Source organism: Pezoporus flaviventris, unplaced genomic scaffold (assembly GCF_033815535.1).
Source record: "Pezoporus flaviventris isolate CSIRO_AGI_PZ_B2104156 unplaced genomic scaffold, CSIRO_AGI_Pfla_v1 ptg000007l, whole genome shotgun sequence".
Lineage (NCBI taxonomy): Eukaryota > Metazoa > Chordata > Aves > Psittaciformes > Psittacidae > Pezoporus > Pezoporus flaviventris.
In genome coordinates, this window is record NW_026892555.1 from 96,472,730 (window position 1) to 96,492,844 (window position 20,115).

Genomic DNA, 20,115 nt, shown 5'->3' on the forward strand with positions numbered 1-20,115 from the left:
TAGAGCCAGCAGGACATTCCCCTCTGTTCAACTCCTGTGAGACCATACCCAGAATACTGTGTTAAGTTTGGGGGCTCCCCAGTTCAAGAAATATATTGTTATGGGGGAATTTAAACAGACAGCCACCAAGATATGGTGAAGTACAAAGCATACAAGGGTTTGAGAAAATGCCAGTAGTTCAGCCTTACAAAAAGACTGTAGCTTCCTGCTGGCAACAACTACCCTATGGTAGAGCACAGAGAACAGTTAAGGCTCTCGTTGGAGGTGTTTTATGTAAGAGAGTTACAGACACAAGCTGGAATGCAGAAAATTCCAGCTAGATGCATGGGATACTTTTTTCCAAGTACGAAGGTGCTCCAGCAGCAGAACAGGCTTTTCAGAAAGACTGAGGAATCTCCATCCTTACAGATATTCAACACTGGACATAGTCCCAGGCAATCTGATCATGTGTGATTTACTTTGACTGGGAGGTGGATGGCCCCTTCCAACATAAATGATTTCATAATTAATAGCAACTATAAATCAGATTAACTTAAACAGAAACTGGGAACCTGTACTTTACTGCCTCAGCTTAGTCTAAATCCTCTAAAAAATGAACTTTACAGTAAAAAAAAAAAAAAAAAAAGCATATTTGAGTTTGTCTTGTGACCTGTGCTTTTGGTCCAGTTTCTATCTCTTTTCTGCATACTCTGGCTTGTTTTTTTCTTCATCCCACAAATATGCATGTATCAGTTAGAAAAGCAACACTGGCTCCATTACGACAAAAACTAAAGTGGTCAAAAATGGACATTTTAAAATACATGCCACAGTGTAATCAAATCCAAGTCTCATGAGTATATATGCATTTTAGTACACCATCAGTCAAACCAGAGGTCAAATGAGAGAAAGCACATCTCATCCTTACTTCACCTGTTGACTATGCAGCCAGCTCCAGAACTGTGATTACCCTTTGGCACTGCAGAATCTACTAAGTACTTCAAAATTACTACCATATGCATAATTATCATGAAGAATCATATCCATCACCACAAATCAATTTAGTTGATTGGGGCGCATGCGTGCACACAAAGTCATGGAAGATGTTTTCTTTGAGTTTTTTTTTCCTCTGAGCTAAATATTAATAAATGCATCTTAGTGGTTTAGTCTATTTTTAGTGGATACAGAAGACCAAGATACTATGCAAGAACATTCCAACAGAAGTGATGGGCTTTTATCTTCAACATTACGACTTTGCATCCAATTGAATTTGTTTTCTTTCTCAAATTTAATTATCTAAAGAAAATTAAGGTGAATAAGTGGAATTCACTTTATTTTATAAAAAGTTGTAGTATAGTTTTACTATCTATTTATGTACAAAAGAAAACAAAACCAGTTGAAATGATTTTCTGCAAACAAGCTTTTTGTCTTACATAATGCCAGAAGGACACCACAGAGTATAGTCTTTAAAAATTCAAAAAAAACCACCAACAACCCAAAATTAATCTACAGCAAGTACTACTGCAGTCAGTTCCAGGCTTTGCATCTTCTTCTTTTCCAAATGAAATTCAAACCTTTTAAATAATTCAAAATATACTAAAAGTTGAAGGAGTTGTTAGGTTTGCTTTTTTTTTAATATATATATATATGTACACACATACACAAGAATAAACTTAACTGGATGTAGGGTTTAAAAAAAGGCAACCCTAAAGAAAAATCAGTATCTGTATTTAGTAGAATAATCTTTTGGCGATACCACCAAACCTCGACCTTTGCGGGCTCCTCTATAAACAGTTTCTATAATGTCAATCATCTCTTGCTTATCTTCCATTGCCCAGTTGATCTTGTTGTTATTACCTGTACCTAAATCAATCATGATGTGTTTGTTCCTTTAGAGGAAGGAAAAAAAAAAAAAAAGCAAGTTAATATTGTATTATAATTCGGACAGAAACTTCCTATCATCCCCAAGAACATTTTGTAGAATTCAAATGAAGCCCTTATAATATAAATGAGCTTGCAAAATCATCTCAAAGAAAGAGCAACCACTCCTGTCACTCAAACTGACTATTTCTGAAGCTAGAATAATGACTGCAAACATGCCCCCAAGATTGCTACCCAGTGCAATTATGCTTTTGCATATTCCTCATTGCCTGTATTTATTACTCACTACTGTATAACATCAAAGAGAGTTTTACACTTGTCAGGTGCACATTATGGCTCATCAATGTAGATACTTTAGCTCCAAAATCAACTTAATGCTTTGGGTGTATCTTTAAAGCAAGTTTAACAAGCTTGACTGCCACATTACTGCAGTATTCTACACAGGGAGCTCAAAACAATGGATAACAAAACCAGCTTTCACTATCAGTAATTTGTACTCTACCATTAAAACACTGTTACTAAGCTAACTGAAAAACAAGCCATTTTCCTATTTAATTGGATTACTATCTTTGTAGAGCAATGAAAATATAAACATCAGTATACTAATATGCATTTAAAAATTATTTACTGCAAAACTGAATTTGACACACCAAAAATTTAACTGCTAGAACCATCAAGTACCTGAAGAAAAACATGACGGTACAGGGATCGTACAACTCGTACATCTTGTTGAAATCTGGTACTTCAGTGATATCCACAAGATAAATAACAGCAAAGTTTTTTACCTAAACAGAAGACAGGAAATATTGAAGTATTATATAACCAAGCTTTTGATTATTTGTACTACCAATTAAAAGACAAACTTTCATTATTGCACCTTATTTTCCCAAAATATTAAGTTATAAAATCACAGTAAACAAGTCTTGCCATTACTTTGAACCACAGCCACCAATTAACATAAAAAAATATTCTTAAATACAGCCAAGATGTTCATTTCACATCCAGCATTAACTGAAAAGATACTATGCTAAATCAGTATCCAGAGAAACAAATGCCCTTTTATATATAACTGAGACCTTGCAGTGATAGGCACAGCTCTAAACAAGTAGAATAACTGCTTTGTGCAAGCCAAGCTGGCACATGTTGCCTCTGTCCTCAACTGCTTATAGACTTCACAAACTTAATGATCTAAAATGCCCTAGAGTGCCCGCCTTCGAGCACTTTTTCCCTCTAAACCATCTGATTTGTTTAACAAGTCTCTTAGAGTGAAAATAAAACTGATAAATTTAATAATAAAGCCTAATAGCTTTTCTGAGGTGTAAAGCTAGAAACAGAGCTTAAAAATGTAATTGATAATGAATAAAAGATCTTGATGAGAAGCTATTCTCTGGGCAATTCTGGTAAAACAGGCTTTCACTTTGCAGAGTTACTGAGTAAACATAGAAGAATCCCTCCCCTTTAATGTCATAGTTAAAGTCTTCATTCGAAAACCAAAACCATGTCACATTTTTGTTTCCTAAATGTAGCATACTTGACATGAAGTGGAAGTAGGAGAAGTTTTAGTTTCTAAACTTAGCTCATACATGTACAGGCATCTAAAATTGCACAAGCATTTAACTGCAAGGTGTATTACCAAATGCTCATGCATTATACCATCAACGCACAACATTGTTTACCCTGTCCAAACGCAATTTCAGTCCTTTCCACCTCAATACACAAAATTACCATCCTGAAATTAACACGTTGTCTAAGATTTACGACAAACTTACTGTTCGTCACAGTACTTCCTACTTGTTAATTATGCTATCAAATGTCCGGAAATGCTTTGTTGAGTTTAACTTCTGCTTATGCAAAGATGTCTTATTTTAGTCCACAAAACAGGATTAGGCTGCACCAGAAAAATATTATATATGGTGTACCCTATACATAAACATCCTATCAGGCACTTTAATTGCGAAAGTATGGAGATGTTTAGTTACAAAAAAACCCAAACAAACAAACCACCCAGAAGCATCAGTAAATAACTTTTTATGGACTTCTGCTTCAAGAGAGTTGGTACATTATAAAAAATCATCACACTTCAGTAAGTATTACTAGCAAGGAAAAGAAAATTTCTTCTGATGTGGAACAGCATTAAAATAGTTCTTTTATGCTTTTTCTGTGCTTTTATGGAGCCAGTTAAACCCTAGACTCTGTCAATCCAATGAAAACATCCCATTTAAGCCATGTTTCAACACAGGCAAGAGGAAAAGCCTTGAAAATCTGATTTAGTCATAATATCAACACCCTCTGAAGTGATCATTTGTGCCCATTAAAGTTTTATATGAAAGATTTCTAAGAAATGTAATGGAATGCTCAGAGTTAACAATTTAGCTGAGAAGCGACTGAAGTTACTCCCTGGTTAGCCTTAGGAGGCAAAAGACAACTGTGCATGGGTTGTTTGCTGTTGTTCTGGGGGATTTTTTTAAAGCCAAAACCTGAAGAGCCATTTTCATTTCCTCCTATCACTTTTTAACTCCATGCGGCTGGCATTTTCAGCAACAGTAGCCCAGCTCTGCCATGTAGGGAAATTTCTACAACACATTCGGCAATTCTGGCAAACTACACAATCTTTGAACAATTATTTAATTTGGAGATCAGAAAATAATTTTAAGTTAAACTAAGCATTAATACAACATTCTTAGGACCTGCTCTGTTCACTGAAAGATTAGTCCAAGGTGATTATATGTTGCACCGGAAGGCCACTACAAAAGCACTGCTAAACTGAAAGATTACTTCCACATAGCACTGGAACAACAAAACTTTAAAAGTTAATTTTACATTATTATACATTTAATTTAGTTGAGCTGTTTCAGAATCAGAAATGCTTGTCATTGGCAATGAACAGTAACAGCCCAAGAACTTAAAAAAGAGAACTAGACTATTCAAGTCTAAGATACTACATGAGTTACTCAAAAGGACTGGATCCCTCAAATCACCTTTGCACAGCACATACACAAGTTACCACCAAGTATCTCAGACATTAACTGAATCTTCTTTCTCTCCTACCTCCTTTTATAGGAGAGAAACTGATGACAGTTGCCTACTCAAAAAGCTTGTATGAAATCTAAAGCAGACCTCAAAGCTTGATACAGACTCTCAAATTTAAATTTGGAACTTTTACAATTGGCTCTGTTCTTTCCCCCTTGCTGGCTTAATTTCCTATCTGACAAGCTTAACCACAAGGATGTGCTTTGTTGAGTTTGGACACTGGCTGCCAAGGTTGCTTGTGATATGGGTCTGGCCGTGCAACACTTCAATATATGCAGCCGCAGGAGGCTGGGATTAAGGCCTAAGAATAAACTAGATAAAAACATGGATAAGAGGCTAAATACGGAAAGGTGACGCAGAAGTGCTGCAGTGAACCTAATATCTACTTGTCTAGACATCACCACGCCAGACAGGGTAGACTTGTCACCAAGAGGTACTTTATTTCAGCAGAAGACAAGCCCTGCAGAACTACTCAAATGTGTCTTTGCATAGTACTGACTAGTTCTACAGCCTGAAGACACACTTACTGTCTCAGACACATTAGAGCCAAGATACAGAAGTACTGAGCCAGCTTCACAGCAGTATAGAGCAATATCCCAGATGGCTTCATACGCAGACAGCTCTGATTCACAAGGCTTTACTTTAGGCTTCATTTTAAGCAAAAGCAATTTTAAGTATTTATGGATTCAGGCTTGTATGTATGTTGGATCTATATGTGAACTAATAAGTCTGTAAAGTCAAACCAAAGCTTAACCTCTCCCCATCCTTTGGGACGTGAATCTACTTCCCAGACAGAGTTGTCAGTTCAAAAAACTACATTCTTACACAGAAAAAGCTTGCTATCGTTTCAAGGCAGTGGCTGCTAAGAGGTTCTCTTTCTGAGTTATAACTATGGATATACTATGGAGGCCTCAGAACAAGAATTAAATACAACTTGGAGCAAGCAAACCGCTCTAAATAAAAGCAGTTGCAGTTGTAGCAACTGGGACTATATTAACATTGTTAAAATAAACCAAAAATTTACTGCCCAGAAAATATGCAACAAATCTTGTGGCATTTTAGAAGTCGAATACATTATAACACAAACTCATTCTGAAAGTACTTAACCTTGTAAAATACAGTGTATCTATAGGATTCTTAACATCAGATACAGATTCTTCAGTCTGATCTTGATACAAGACCACACACTTAGCTGGTAAATAGGAAACAGATGTAGAAAAAAAAATCATACGACAGATTAACTAAATCTCACTTTTCCTCCAAAGTTTTCCCTCCTGACTTTCTTCATTAGGAATGCCATTCAAAAAAGAACTCATGCATTCCTATAACATGAGATTACTACAGCAATATCTGATCAATGACTAGGAAGAATGGTAACAATCATGAAGTTTCCTTAAATTTCTGTTAGGGGTAAGTAATACTTTGCTGTTGTTGTTAAGATTTGGCTCCTATTAGAAGCAAATCTCACAAGCATAACATTACCTTATGGTCCAAAGTGTATACAGCAAATACCTATGCAAATCTGAGACAAGAGTCTATTTTCTCATCTTGCTAACCAGTTTTCAGACAATGTTTTTTATGTTTATATGTCTTTATGGACAAGCAAATCGGGGGGGGGGGGGGGAAGGTACAGGAACTGAGATTAGCCTTTGCAACAAAACATTCAAGTTGAAGGCGTCTAGCAGACTTGCATTACTGAACTGAAAGAGGCTGCAAACACAGTACAAACTTGAGAGTCTGTACTGTACATATTTATTTGATTTTTTTTCTTGCTAATTTTGCTGTAAGTTTAGGTGACAAATTTCCTGGGGAAAAGAGAAAGACATTATACTGCTGAGAAAAATGCTTACAGCTAATAATTTTGAAAACTACAGACATAAGCAAATGGATCAACTTTAATTATAAGCACCAGTAATTCTAATACCAATATGCTTTTTTTTATAGCTTCCTCCTCCCCGCCCCCCCCTTCTTTTCTTCTCTCACTTTTTGTTCATGTAACCTTAGCAGAAAGGCAGAGGCACAACTAATGTCTGAGCAAAAGCCACAGCTATTCACACTTCTGATTATAGTTAAATAAAAGCAGAACATTTGAACAATCCTCCCTAAACCCATACTGACCTATCTGTTAAAGTAAGCTGGTTTCACAAGAGGTTATCCGATTTACAGTATTCAGTCCTAGATAAATCATGGGTTTAAAATATTTCCTAAAAAAAGTGGTATTAAAGTAATTTCGCAGCCAAAGCCCTGTGTTTCAGGGGATGAGGTTTTATAATTGTGAGCCTTCCTTTAAAAAAAAAAAAAAAAAGGGTATGTTTTTAAAAAAGGTGTTCAGAGGAATTTTCTGAAACTTAATTCCTAGCTTTTTGGTTGCAACCCTGACAAAGCAAAAATCTAACATCTTACAATTGTCATTTGTTTTGACACTGAGTGAAACCTAGCTTCTTTTTCATTTAACACAGGAGGTGGAACAGAACATTCAACTCTAAGTGGAGCACATTTCAGTGAAAATAAACCTCTTTGTATTTTCATAGATTGTTCTAGTTTCCTTTCTCCAAAGAGGATTCAGACTGAAAAGTTACCATTTTTCTACTGTAAAGTACAGATAAATATTACTGCTACCCAAAAATACACTGCAGATTGAAAGAATATTGCACCATGGTAACAAATGTAAAATATGGCTACATTTTCTTCAAATGTAGCATGCAGTTACAGCATGTTAACGTTCTGTAATATTCTCTAGCATAAACACCTGTACAATTGGAACTTTTACTCACTCTTTAAAACAGCAGAGATCCAAACATGGCTTGTAAGCAAGAAGATGAGGAAGGATCTCCCCCTTTAATTTGCCATTTCTGCAGAGGGAGATTTTTAGATAAGAAGTTATATTGTTCTTTCTTCCCCCAGTCACCCCTAACTGCCAATATGTCTGCTGTATCTTGCCAAAAGATACTTACAGTACCTGAGCATAAGACACTCCCAACACGTTAAACACAAAACAACTAAACCAAATCATGTCACAACTCCTTACTGTAATCTATCTTAACAGTTAGCTATAGGTTTAGATCTTTCATTGTAGGGGGCTTCGAGACAGATGTTCATTTACTTAAAAACAGCACTAAACCAGAAAGGGGTACACCACAAAAAGAACTCGATATCAAGTTATGCAGTATGTGCACAATTTTACATGAAGATAGTCAACTCCTTTTCCTACCCAAGTTACTGGCTTTTTCCCATCATTTTCTATGTGATCTAGTTAAAGAACAGCTATGAATTTCCTACATCTATTACTATGCAAAACCTTTACCAAATACATGAAAAGGCAAACTATAGCTAATTCTGCATGTTAATAGTTCAAGTTTTCCTTCAAGATCTATCTTCCCTATGTGAGTGATCAGCTTTCAGCAGGCTTTTGGTTTCCGTCTGAGAACAGCTTCAGAGCTTGGCTCCTAAAATTTAATTCAGCCCATACAACTCAATGGAATGCCATCTGTCTCCATGAATACTATCACTGACAGATTAATCAACATCTTCCTGTGCATTTTAGGATGTCACAATTTTTAAGAGTCAAAATGAAAGTAACTTTTCAAGTTGTTTAAATGGAAATCAGAAGCTACTATGCATTCTCATTGTAAAGTGAAAGTGCTGCATTATCTAGAACCACAGCAGTTCTGCTATCAAACACTTGTTTCTGCCTGAATGCTGACGTTCATTAAATGATGGATTATTAACGGGCAATTTTAATTTCAGAATTTGCAACACTCATTTCCCCACATTAAATACTACAAACACCAGGGTAGTCAATGACTTTAGGAGTCGCTCACAAATCAATCAAGCAGCTTTCTCGGTGCCTCCTAAAGCTGGAATACCTTTCCAGAAACCGAGTTATAACCTGCCTCAGGCTTTGTATAAACCCTTTGAAACAGCGCAGAAAACAATCGCCTGACATTACAGCCCCAGTTTACCTTCTCAGCAATACTGTACAAGACTTCATCCATCTTCATGCAGGTCGGGTCCCAGTCATGCCCAAAGCGGATGACCACGACTCGGTCCTCTTCCGAGAGGATGGCCTGGTCCACCTGCCAGCCATTGTGCAAGTGCGGCAACATGTACGACATCCTGCAGGGCGGCTGGCGAGCCTGCGGGACAACAGCGACCGTCCGGGAGCTGACAGACCGGCCTGCCTTCGCACGGTACCCCCGCCACACTCCCACAGGCCTAACCCTCCATTCAGCGGCACAGCAGTGCTGCCATCCCACTGGGCCCCTGAGATGCGCCGGCGGCCATCGGCGCCAGGGCCGGGTCCCCTCACCCCCATCCCTGCCCGCGCCCCCGCCCCACTCAGCCGCACGCCGTACGCGCCGCACCCCTCGGGCTTCCTTCTCTCGGTGAAACGGGAGGACGGAGCCACAGCGTGAGAGGAAGCGGAAATAACCGCATGGCTTTCCCGCCGCCGGGCACGCTGGGAAAGGCGCTTTCGGGCCGGGGTTTTCGTCAGTGGGCGGGGCAGAGCGCGCCGAAGGGGCGGGGGGGCGCCGCTTGGACCGCACCACGCCAAGTGTGATGGAGGGCTCGGAGGGGTGGTGGGACGGCTGCGACCACTAAATAGGGAGTGCTTGAACACACTGGGTAAATGTTTCAGTTGAAGTCATCGGCAGCGAAACCTGGGCATTTCAGCGTTAGGTTACAGAACTGAGCTGCCTGTTAAGATTGCGCATCCCAGGCCGATCTTGCTTTCTGGAGGGCTTGTATGTTATTCTGGTGCTGTTATTCTTTACTGTGAGGGTGCTGAGGCGCTGGCACAGGTTGCCCCGAGGAGCTGTGGCTGCCCCATCCCTGGCAGTGTTCAAGGCCAGGTTGGACGGGGCTTGGAGCAACCTGGTCTATTGTGAGGTGTCCCTGCCCATGGCAGGGGGTAGAATAACTTAACGTCCTTTCCAACCCAAACCTTTCTGTGAGTCTACAATTCTAATCTACACCATGCATTCCTTTAAAAGGTTAGATTGCAGAATAATATGTGAAACGCATATTTGTCACTATAAAAAATCCACACAAACTTGAGCTACGGCTTGGGGAACAGTCCTAGGACAATTTGTACCAAATTACTTGGCCCTAGAACTGCGGAGCTCTGCAAACGCTATTAAACCCTCGGTTTGTGAGCCCTCTTTCTAGACAACTCAGTGCCGACAGCATGAGAGGAGAAGGCAGGTCGTCTCGTCTTGTTACAGACAGAAGCACTTTGACCCCAGCTGCCCCCATAGAAGCAGCCGCTGATCCCCTACCCAGACCGAAGACCTACCGGGGCTGCGGGGGCAGGGCGGATGTGCCCCGTTGGGATCCGGAACTGTGAGCTGCCAGCTCCGCCCGCTGCACTTCAGTCGAGCTGCGACGGGAACACCGGAAAGTAAGTAAGAAACAAGCCCCAGTTAATTCTGCGGTGGTTACTTAAGTAATTCACTTTCTTCTACAGAGAAATTAGTGGGATGGATTTATTCTGGGTAGCGTATGCTATTGGCTGCAACTTGAAACAGCTAGGGAAAATTACATAGGTTTATTTCATACAATCATAGAATCACAGAGTGGTTTGGGTTGGAAGGGGCCCTAAAGCTTATCCAGCTCCAACCCCCTGCCACAGGCAGGGACACCTTCCACCAGACCAGGTTGCTCCAAGCCCCGTCCAGCCTGGTCTTGAACACTGCCAGGGATGGGGCAGCCACAGCTCCTCTGGGCAACCTGTGCCAGGGCCTCATCACCCTCACAGGAAGGAACTTCCTCAGATCTCATCTCAGTTTCCCCTCTGTCATCTTAAAGCTGTTACCCCCTGTCCTGTCACTCTTACAGCAAAATCATTTTGCTATGATTTGGCTAACTCCAAAGTGATACAGCAAGTAAGTGGTGAGTCACACTCAACAAAAGAAGTAAGGCCACTTCAAGTTAATACTCAAATGCAGTCCTTTATATTTGTTACTTGTCTCAATCTGAGTCATATTTTCAAAGTTTTCTCTGCCATGCAAGCACCGGAATTTAGTACACGTACATTATATCAGCGTTACATGTGATTATAGATGTACGCATACATGGAAGTATATAATCTTACGTAAATAGAAACTGTGAGGAGCAACAGCTTTAAAGAAGAGAGTTAGCAATATTGCAGATGATACTAGTCCAAAACCCAAATTGTCATATCCTTAACAGGTGTTACATTTAGCACACTGGACAAGACATCCAATAACTGAGTAATAATGCTCAGAAGCAAAGCGTTCAGTCTGTTAAAACCAATTCCCTTGATGTTTGGCCAGTCAAATTTGGCTTGTAAATGTATTCATCCAGCTATTGCTTCTCATGGACATCGCTGTCACAGGAGAAGTCCTGTGGATTACAAACAGAGGTACAAGACATACTCCTGTAGTGCTGGAGGACGAACAATAAGTGCTTCTCACACCAAGGTTGGTATCTGGAGAGCCCCCTTACCTCTAAAAGGTTCCTTTAAATGTTTTTAGTTTACTGCTATCAATATTTTTAAGATTGTACCTGGACTAGCAGAACCCTGGTTCTTGAACCAAAGCTGTAGTCTGTTAGTGACTCATGTGAGCATCAAACATGGCTGAAATTGTGGTGAACTAGCATGTCTGCACTAATGAAAGATCAATTACGCTCAGCTAGCCTGTTTCTAATGCACCAGCTGGTTTGTTTAAGGCTAAACCAGCTCTTCCTGCTGAGACAAGGGGGGGGCACAAAATTACAAAATGGAATATATAAACCTTTAGAATCAGTTTTAAGTAATGTTAAGTTTGATGGCTTTGTAACAGTAGCAATGGAAAATTACTGAGGTGCATGATACGTAGAAAAAAAATAGAGTACAGCTAGAGAACATACTGAGAATTCTTGTACAAGATAAATCGTTATAGTTGATGTAGTTTTAAGAAAAACAGTCTAGAAGAACAGTATGCAAGGATAAGGAGTATCTGGGAATGGCAGGTGTCCAGGATGGGTTATGGTTAAACTATCTGATAAGTAGGAGGACAGGAGGATTATTATGTCTGTGGTGGTAACAAACCAATTAAGCTGGTATAAGCATCTACTGCGCATGCTTCAAAGGCTGCCAGAAGTGATGAAGATTGTTGGAAGAAGTAAACGACCCTCAGAGACCACCACGACAATTCTGTACGCATGCGGGGAGCTTTCTGGAAAATAATGTAATCCATACGTAACCTCATGAATATGTATGTATGCCCAGTGGCTGTAAGGGCGGCTTGCATGGCAATACAGAGACACACGTTAGGAGGAGCTATCCCCCGTGTCTCCCGGCGCCACAATAAAGAATACCTGCTTGTCAGATTGAAAACTTCGTTGGCAAGTTTGTTCCTGTAGTTTTCTCCGAATCACTGCGCTGCACTGTGGCTTCCTCATGGATCACCTGTCTGCTTGTGAAGTTTAGGAAGTGCTTCTAAAATTAATGTAGATCTGACTCTGACCTTCGTAAGTGATGTAGTGTAATGGAGGAGAGAGTGGTGATGAAAGCAAATGGTGTAATACAGTGCTGCCTTACAGCATAAGGTTTAGTTGATGTCCAGTCTAAGTAACTTGCTGCAGGAGCATCAGGTTGTGATTATCAAGAATCTGGACAACACTCACAGTATGACATCAGATCTTGTCTTTTATTCTGTGTGTAATTCACTCTGTAATACAAATCTAGTTTATCCTTCTAAGGTCATGTTGTGTAATACTGTAAAAGATAACACAGATTACAGCTGGGGAAATGTGCACAATTTTCACAAGCATATGTGGGTTCAGCATACTTCAGTTGGCAAGAAATAGATATATTTAAGAACACGGTATTCCTTTGCAATATGCTTGCGCTATTCATCTCATTGCTTTCTTTGCTGCTGTTCAGAACCAGTGTTACCAGAGACACTGCTCATGGTGAACTGCAGACCTGTCCTAACGTGGAGGCTCTTTCTAGCCCATGTATGGCAGCAGATGGGAACTGAGGCAGAAATGCAGGTCAGGGCCAGGATAAAGAAGCGGTGTTGCTGATGTTGAGGTTGTAAGCATTTAACAGCTGCAGTTGGGATAAGCCTGAGTTTGCTCAGGAAAAGGGAAAATACAATTTGTCAGAAACTTTCAATATGCATTGATACTCTTTGTTACAGGTTTGAATTCTGGTTACTTAGTGAAGGCTTGTGTAAGAGGACTTAAGCAGCAGAATATCTCTGCCCAACATTGTGTGCCCAGATTAAATCAGCACACTTGTGAGAAGTAATTCTGATTCTGTTAGAGCAACATCAGGTGTCCTGGACCCAAGTCTAGAACACAGTATGTGATAAAGACCTAAAGTGATTGGAGCACTGCAAACAGAATTGTAAGAAACTAAGTACAGCTGTGTTTAAGGCATGCAGCAAATCTTCAGCTACCATTTTTTGTAGCTGTAAGGGCTACCTCTAATTGGGCATACGGCTATCTGTGGAGCTCCTATCTTATTGCAGCATACAATACATTTGCAGAGTATTGCAGAGAGGACTAGGCTCAAAACCATCCAGCAGGAGCAAAGGTCTAAACAACTCTGTAGGGGAAAAGTTCTAGTATTGATATCGGAATAGACTCCACAACTTGTTAAAGTTGTAAAGTAAGTATGCCTTTATTCAGCTGAAGATGCACGGGGGATTACTCCTCCAAAGGCATGCGTGCCTCAGTGTTGTTTTCCTCTACATTTATCCTCTAAAGTTCTACATATGCATTAGGTTACACAATATGCCTATACATATTTCTGTCCTATTCCCGCTTCGTATTATAATGAGCTCAAAGGTCTTCTGCTCATGCGCAGTGCCTCCTGGGGGTCGTGGGCAGGGGTCTTCAGATGAAGTAAACGAGTCTTCCTCTGACCTGAACTTTTCACCCTTGGTCCTCTCACATGCTCCTTAGGAGCCTGGATGAGTCTGGTCTCTGTCCAAATGGTTTTTGCTGAAACTTAAGTAACTGTTTTCCTTATTAGGAGGTTATGTTCTGGTACTGCCTGGTAAAGCACGATAGGTATTTGCTGAGCGATACATCTGTTAAGCAAGCTATGTAACTTAAGCAATACTCCCTTGTACAACCCCCCCTGTACAATTTACCTAACCCCCTTGTACAACCCCCCTGTACAATAGTCCACATCAGTATGAACAACTCTATTGTCAGTGGTACTTACCATGTGTTCTTCCCCACTGGTTCAGCATGGAGGCATGGGTATGCTAAATTTTGCAAGAGGTAAGTTCAGGTACAGATCTAGATGTTTAAAGCATTGAAGGGCAAGCAGCGTGGTAGCTGGCTCTTCATCATGCAAATTTCTTAGGTTTAACCCATTCCTGACAGATGTTTGTCAGACCCATCTGAGCCTCAGTGCCTCCCTACGCTATCTGCAGCTTCACCAAGTATCATCAATAGGCAAGAAACTTTGAGTAGCTTTCTATCAGCCTTTGTTTCATACCACTGCTTATAGAAATGAATTTGTGGATAAGGCTGAGAAGCTACTATATTTATGTAAGATCAACATTGATTCAGGACTAAAATGAAACTGTTTGAGAAGAACACCTTGTAGGACTGAGTTTAGATTGAAGGGGTGGATATTCCTTGGTGTTATATTCTAAATCAGCAGTTAGTGAAAACACTGGGAAGTTGTCTAATGTACCACTAGTACCAAGGGACTGTGGATTTATTCTGTTCATTAAAGCCAATATTGAATTCCATCAGTTTCCTGTCTTACAGATGTGAATTTAGATTATCACTACAGCATCACTCCTTTAAGGGTGTTCTCCTAAACACAGGAATATTTCTTCTATTCCTCTGTTGCAGGTCATGGCAGAAGACTTGCCGGGCGTTTTGATTCTGGATATAGGGGGAACTCATGGTGTGCTAGAAAATCTTGCAGTGCTTTTGAAGAAACACTTTCACCTTATCACCATGAAGGAGTTTCTTGAAAACAAAAAGGAAATGGGCAAAAAAATCCAGTCTGTTTTTGTGTTTGAGTGCAGGCCAACTATTGACCAGGAGCTTCTAGAAAGCCTGCCTAATTTAAAAGTAATTGGAAACTCTGGGGTTGGAGTCGATCATTTAGACTTGAAAATGATTTCTAACTTTGGCGTAAAAGTGACCAACACCCCACATGCTGTGGCGGACCCAACAGCAGACATGGCAATGGCTTTGATGCTGGCCTCTGCCAGAAGAGTAGTAGAAGGTAATATTTTACGTTTTCATGGATCTTAGTTACTTCTTTGGCATATCTCACTTTCACTGAAACAGATGATCTGCCTGAATCAGTATTTGGGGTGCTTTTACGAGGAAAAAATATTCTGAGGACTCCATTTTCAGAGGGTTTGCTTTTTCTGTGTCCCACTTCTTTTTTTAAGGCGATGGTGACAAGAGTAAATAAATTATGCACTTTAAAGTCACTTGTGATACCCTGTTTGGAATAATGTCTGAGGCTTGATTCTCCTCTGGGTGTTTACTGGGTGGGTTCCTTATAACAGTAAAAACTGAATACAGAGCCCCAAATCAAATGTCACTGCTTCTCCATTTCCTGCTGGAACAAGTGTTAGACGTTACAGGGAGGTACAAAGCATTAATGGCCATGTCCCCAACTCTAGAGCAGTAATTAGTATAACTGTTCATTTTTTTCCTGCTTCTGTGAAGAGTTTTTCTAAACCTATGGGTTGTATTTCCAGGAGAGCACCATCACTATTATTGAAAGCACTCATAATCCTTTTGACAAAGTTGTTCCAAACTGTACCACCGACATTAGTTTGTGTCCTCAAAGATAGGTCCTTTCCCCACATGCCTTTGCTATGCAATGTGTTTCAGGGAAAGGAAGGTGTCAGTAGAGGCTATCACAAGAAGCTGCTTCTGTCTTCAGGGACTCAGTCGTTCTGTCACTGCTGCTTCCCCCCCCCCCCCCCCCCCCCCCACCCCGAGCATGAAGTAACACCTCTTCCTTGTGATGTTTTCTCATTATTGCATCTTTCTGGACCTCAAGTTCTGTATAGAAAAGCTTATTGAGATCCCTGGCTAAGCTGGAATTTGCAGTCTTCACATCTGTTCAAACAAATAGGGCTGCTTTGGGTTGTGGTACAGGAGAGAATTGGTGAAATTTACCAAAGCCAAAAAAACACCCCAATGAAGTCAATGCTTGCAGAGTGCTAAGTGTCAAAGAAGGTATTTCTGAATTTCCAAGAAAATACTCCAGCCACAGAAGAGCTCCTCCTAGCACAGTACTCATCACAGCATCTCTCCTGTGTTACTGACTCTAGCCCTGGCTGCAGGGAATGGCACCATCCAGGCCTTTCTATAAACTGGTCAGAATTAGCAAGGATTTTTTGTAAGGGGTGTCCCACAGCCCCACTGCTGTGATGGTGAGAAACTTTGTCTTTCTTTCAAGCCTACATTTATGTTCAGTTTGTACCCATTTAGCATGTATTTACATTCAGGCTGCCAGATTGCGATTTCTCCAGACACGAAGTGTTTTGCTGTTGACTGGCTGGGTGTGGAAGTAACCAGAGCAACGCTTGGGATCATCGGGATGGGCAGCATTGGGTACAAAGTGGCTCAGAGAGCTAGAGCCTTCAACATGAAGATCCTGTATCATAATAGGAACCGGAGGTAAAATCATGTGGTTTCTGCACATAATTAGGCTGTAACAGAAGCCACAGCTCTGCTCTGTGTCCCTGGTCTTCCTAGACACTTGTGATAGTTGTAAGCAGCATGAGGATTACCCGCATGCCACCACTTCCTCACTTTGGCTCCTTACTGCTTCCCTTGCTTGGGAAGTAGCTCCCTTTGCCTCCTGCACTGACTCTTCCCTGGTTAGCTAACGGCAGTTTGGAGCAAGGGAAGTGTAACCCTTCTGGAGATGTCCAAGCAAACCAGACCTTATGCCCTCATTGTGTCTCCTGTCCTGCTGGACTCTAGGATTCTGACAAGATCCCTGGCACACCCAGCCAGTCACCCACTCCTCAGCCCAGTCAGATCACTCATCAGAACAAATTGGCATAGATGCATGAGAAGAGCGGGTTCTGACTGCATCCCCAACCTCCTATGCCTGATACTGCCTACATACTTTGCACATTCATTACTCCTTCAGTGTCCCACCACTCCTTTTGCCTCTTTTTAACCCACATCCTTCCCACCTCCTTCCACCATCTATACCTTTCAATATCTTTTTCTTACCTTGGCCTAAACCCTCTTGTTCTCTATGCTGTTCTTTATTTCTCCTAGGGTTGATTGATTGTTAAAGCCAGTTAGAAGTACTTGTGTCAATTTGGGTGTGTGTGCATTTTTCCATCAGGAGAAAGGAAGAGGAAGAGGTAGTTGGTGCCCACTACTGTGAGAAGATGGAAGACTTGCTGCAGCAATCTGACTTTGTTATGTTGGTTGTGAACCTGACTCCTGAGACTCACAAACTAATTGGGAAAAAGGAGCTGGGGCTGATGAAACCCACAGCTACACTAATAAACATCAGCAGAGGTAGGACAATCTAAAAGCACTGTTTGTGTCTGCACAGTTAAGGTTGTGTTTTTTCTGATTATATTGACATTCCCCCCTCCAACCTCAGTCTGTGGTATCTCTGTATTGTTTGAGTCATGAAGTAACTGGCAGTCTACAGATCAGATGCCAAGTGTTCAAAGGTCCTATAGAATTTATGAATACTCAGTAGCTGTTATCTTAGCCTTATACTAAACACAGTATTTTTTTCATTGAAAATAACTGAAAGGTTTATCATCACTGATGATGAATGGGATACAAGGAAAAACATAATTTTCATTTGACACAGCTATGAAGAAAAGAAACCTCACATGTGATTACAGATCTGTTGGCACTGAACAAGCATATGAGAGAGATTATAGTTTCAGTAAAGAAAGCAGAGAGAAAAGAGTGGAAAGCTTGTCTGTAATACAGGAAGTCAGTGTCTAAATGAGAAAAACACTGAAAGTGGTCACATCCCAGGAAAATCCTTATTAAGTGGACCATAATCATAGAATAATGGAATGGTTAGGGTTGGAAAGGACCTTAAGATCATCTAGTTCCAACCCCCCTGCCACAGGCAGGGATACCTCACACTAGACCATGTTGCCCAAGGCTCTGTCCAACCTGGCCTTTAGCACTGCCAGGGATGGAGAAGACCACTTCTTTGTGCAGCCTGTTCCAGTGCCTCACCACCCTCACAGTAAAGAACTTCTTCCTTATATCTAACCGGATAATCCTTCTCTAATTAAAGATTAATAAATCTGTTCTTTGTGGTTAATGGTTATTAGAAAAACATGCGTTCTAACAAGACAAAATTCTGTCATTTTTCTCACTAGACTGTTGAGATCTTTCTCCTCTTCCAGGTAAATACATGCTCATTAACTCATCATACTAGCAAGATTTCATTACAATACAGGTGCAGTTATTGATCAAGATGCGTTGGTAGAAGCTCTCCAGAAGAAGATTATTAGGGCTGCTGCTCTGGACGTGACACACCCTGAGCCTCTGCCAAGGTAAATAAACCTGTTTTCAATTCTATTAATCTGAAATGTTTTAAACTGTGTACCAGAGCGTGCCAGATCTTGACCTCTGTGGGGAGTCTCTCTCACCGGTTTAGGGCAAAACCTCAGCCTGTCTTACTGTTATAGATGGCAAACTATTCACCTTTCCCCCATCTGTCAGTTCTTTGCTAGCTTAACTGACAGGCAAGGCAACAAAACCAATAGAAAGGTAGAAGAAATGGGTAGGCAAGCTTCCCAAGCTTTATGGGGTTCTTTTATGAGGGCTTGTGGCCCTTTTATGTCAACATGCCATTGCTGTTTCCTGATGTTCTGTTCTTAACAGCTAGCATGGGATAGCTGCAGAGTAAATTCCCTATGTAACGCATTCTGTTGTTTCTGTTTCTTGCAGAGATCATCCATTATTAAAATTAAATAACGTCATCATAACCCCTCACATTGGAACCGCAACAGTCCAAGCTATCCATATGATGGCAGAAGAAGCAATAGCAAATATGCTGGCTGTTCTCAATGGCCAACCCATTCCAAGTGAAGTGTTTCCCAAATGATCTGTGCCAGATGATATTGCTAAATCTCATACGTATGGGAAAGCACTGTATCTTACAGTACCACTTTTAAATTACTGCAAAGCTGTCGTCTCACTAGACTTGATCTGTACTGTTATTTACAGTTCTGAAAAATAAAGTGGAAGTAATAAAAGGGATTTGTTTGAAGATTTTAAACTGAGCAGTTATGCACTTTGATGTCTTCAGTTTGTTACTTCAGTGAATACCTGTGTTCTAGTACTTGCAGCTACATGATGATAAGCAAGTACACCAAGCAGTTTGTGTTAACACTCTCAAATATATTAAAGGTGAATTAAGCATTAATTCCCTGCTGAAATTTGACTGTATCCTGAAACACTTTTCAGCCAATATTGCAATGTTTTTATACCAGAACACTAAAGGAAGCAGACTCCTTTGAAACGATCATAGGCCTAACATTTTCTAATGCAAGAAGAGTTCTGCTACATCTACATGTTACATCAAAGCAAAGCTAATCACTGAAAATGTGTCTTTGATTTTCCTGGGGAGATCCTTTGAAAAGCAAATTCCAAGAGATTTAGTTTCATGCAAAGATGATGATTTTATCTTGACTGGCCATAAAACAATGATAGATCCACCACTGAAATCACTGGGGTGAGGGTACAGCCTAAAGCAGAATTAGTGATCAGTCCTAACTTGCAGCCCAGGGCCACATTTTTTCTTACAGTCTTTTCCTCATGAGCAAGCAACAGAGTCAGAAAACAGTAAATGTTTGTCGCCTCCATAAGATCAGGAAGCCTTTCCATTATGCTGCAGTATGGTCAGGCTTCTTGAAGGAATGGTAAAATCAAGTTTTAGCACAGGAATTGTAAACAGACCTACATTAGACATTCAGATATAAATAAATAGTGAAATACTGCTAACAAGACAGCAGCAAGTATTGCTATACGGGATTCCAAGATCTTCAGCCCTTGAACAGCTCTCTGCGCTGCTCTTCCCAAAATTCCTATGGAAAATCAATGGTAGCTGTAAATGGTCTTTTTTTTTATTTTTCAGGCTGTCAATTCACAACCCTCTGACAAGCAGATGGTCAGCAATTCCTGAATAAAAAACAAATTTTGATCTGAGTGCATAAGTCCTTCTTGGAAAACACATGCCTAAGTATCTGTTATTTTGTTAATTCATGATAGCCT

General features: G+C 40.5%; 2 protein-coding genes across 6 annotated transcripts; one reads left to right on the plus strand and one right to left on the minus strand.

The window, feature by feature from the left end:
- Positions 1 to 1,687: 1,687 nt before the first annotated feature.
- Positions 1,688 to 9,394, minus strand: TXNL4A (thioredoxin like 4A). 2 transcript variants are annotated; one of them, XM_061449639.1, is made up of 4 exons: positions 9,252 to 9,394; positions 8,850 to 9,023; positions 2,539 to 2,642; positions 1,688 to 1,865 (listed from the first exon to the last, which is right to left on the minus strand). In XM_061449639.1, exons 2-4 carry the CDS (start codon positions 9,000 to 9,002, stop codon positions 1,694 to 1,696), a joined length of 429 nt encoding a protein of 142 aa, XP_061305623.1. In that variant the 5' UTR covers positions 9,003 to 9,023; positions 9,252 to 9,394; the 3' UTR covers positions 1,688 to 1,693. The 2 variants fall into 2 exon arrangements, with proteins under 2 accessions (XP_061305623.1, XP_061305624.1); XM_061449640.1 differs by lacking the exon at positions 9,252 to 9,394 and adding an exon at positions 7,662 to 7,739 and having other exon boundaries at positions 8,850 to 8,986.
- A 1,688-nt stretch (positions 9,395 to 11,082) lies between these two features.
- Positions 11,083 to 19,124, plus strand: LOC133267359 (probable 2-ketogluconate reductase). Of its 4 annotated transcripts, none has more exons than XM_061449635.1 (6): positions 11,083 to 11,330; positions 14,716 to 15,097; positions 16,344 to 16,515; positions 17,201 to 17,379; positions 18,296 to 18,392; positions 18,790 to 19,124. In XM_061449635.1, the coding sequence occupies exons 1-6, from the start codon at positions 11,127 to 11,129 to the stop codon at positions 18,944 to 18,946; spliced, it is 1,191 nt and encodes a 396-aa protein (XP_061305619.1). In that variant the 5' UTR covers positions 11,083 to 11,126; the 3' UTR covers positions 18,947 to 19,124. The 4 variants fall into 4 exon arrangements, with proteins under 4 accessions (XP_061305619.1, XP_061305620.1, XP_061305621.1 ...); XM_061449636.1 differs by lacking the exon at positions 11,083 to 11,330 and adding an exon at positions 12,868 to 12,888; XM_061449637.1 differs by lacking the exon at positions 11,083 to 11,330 and adding an exon at positions 13,038 to 13,246.
- The last annotated feature ends 991 nt before the right edge of the window (positions 19,125 to 20,115 follow it).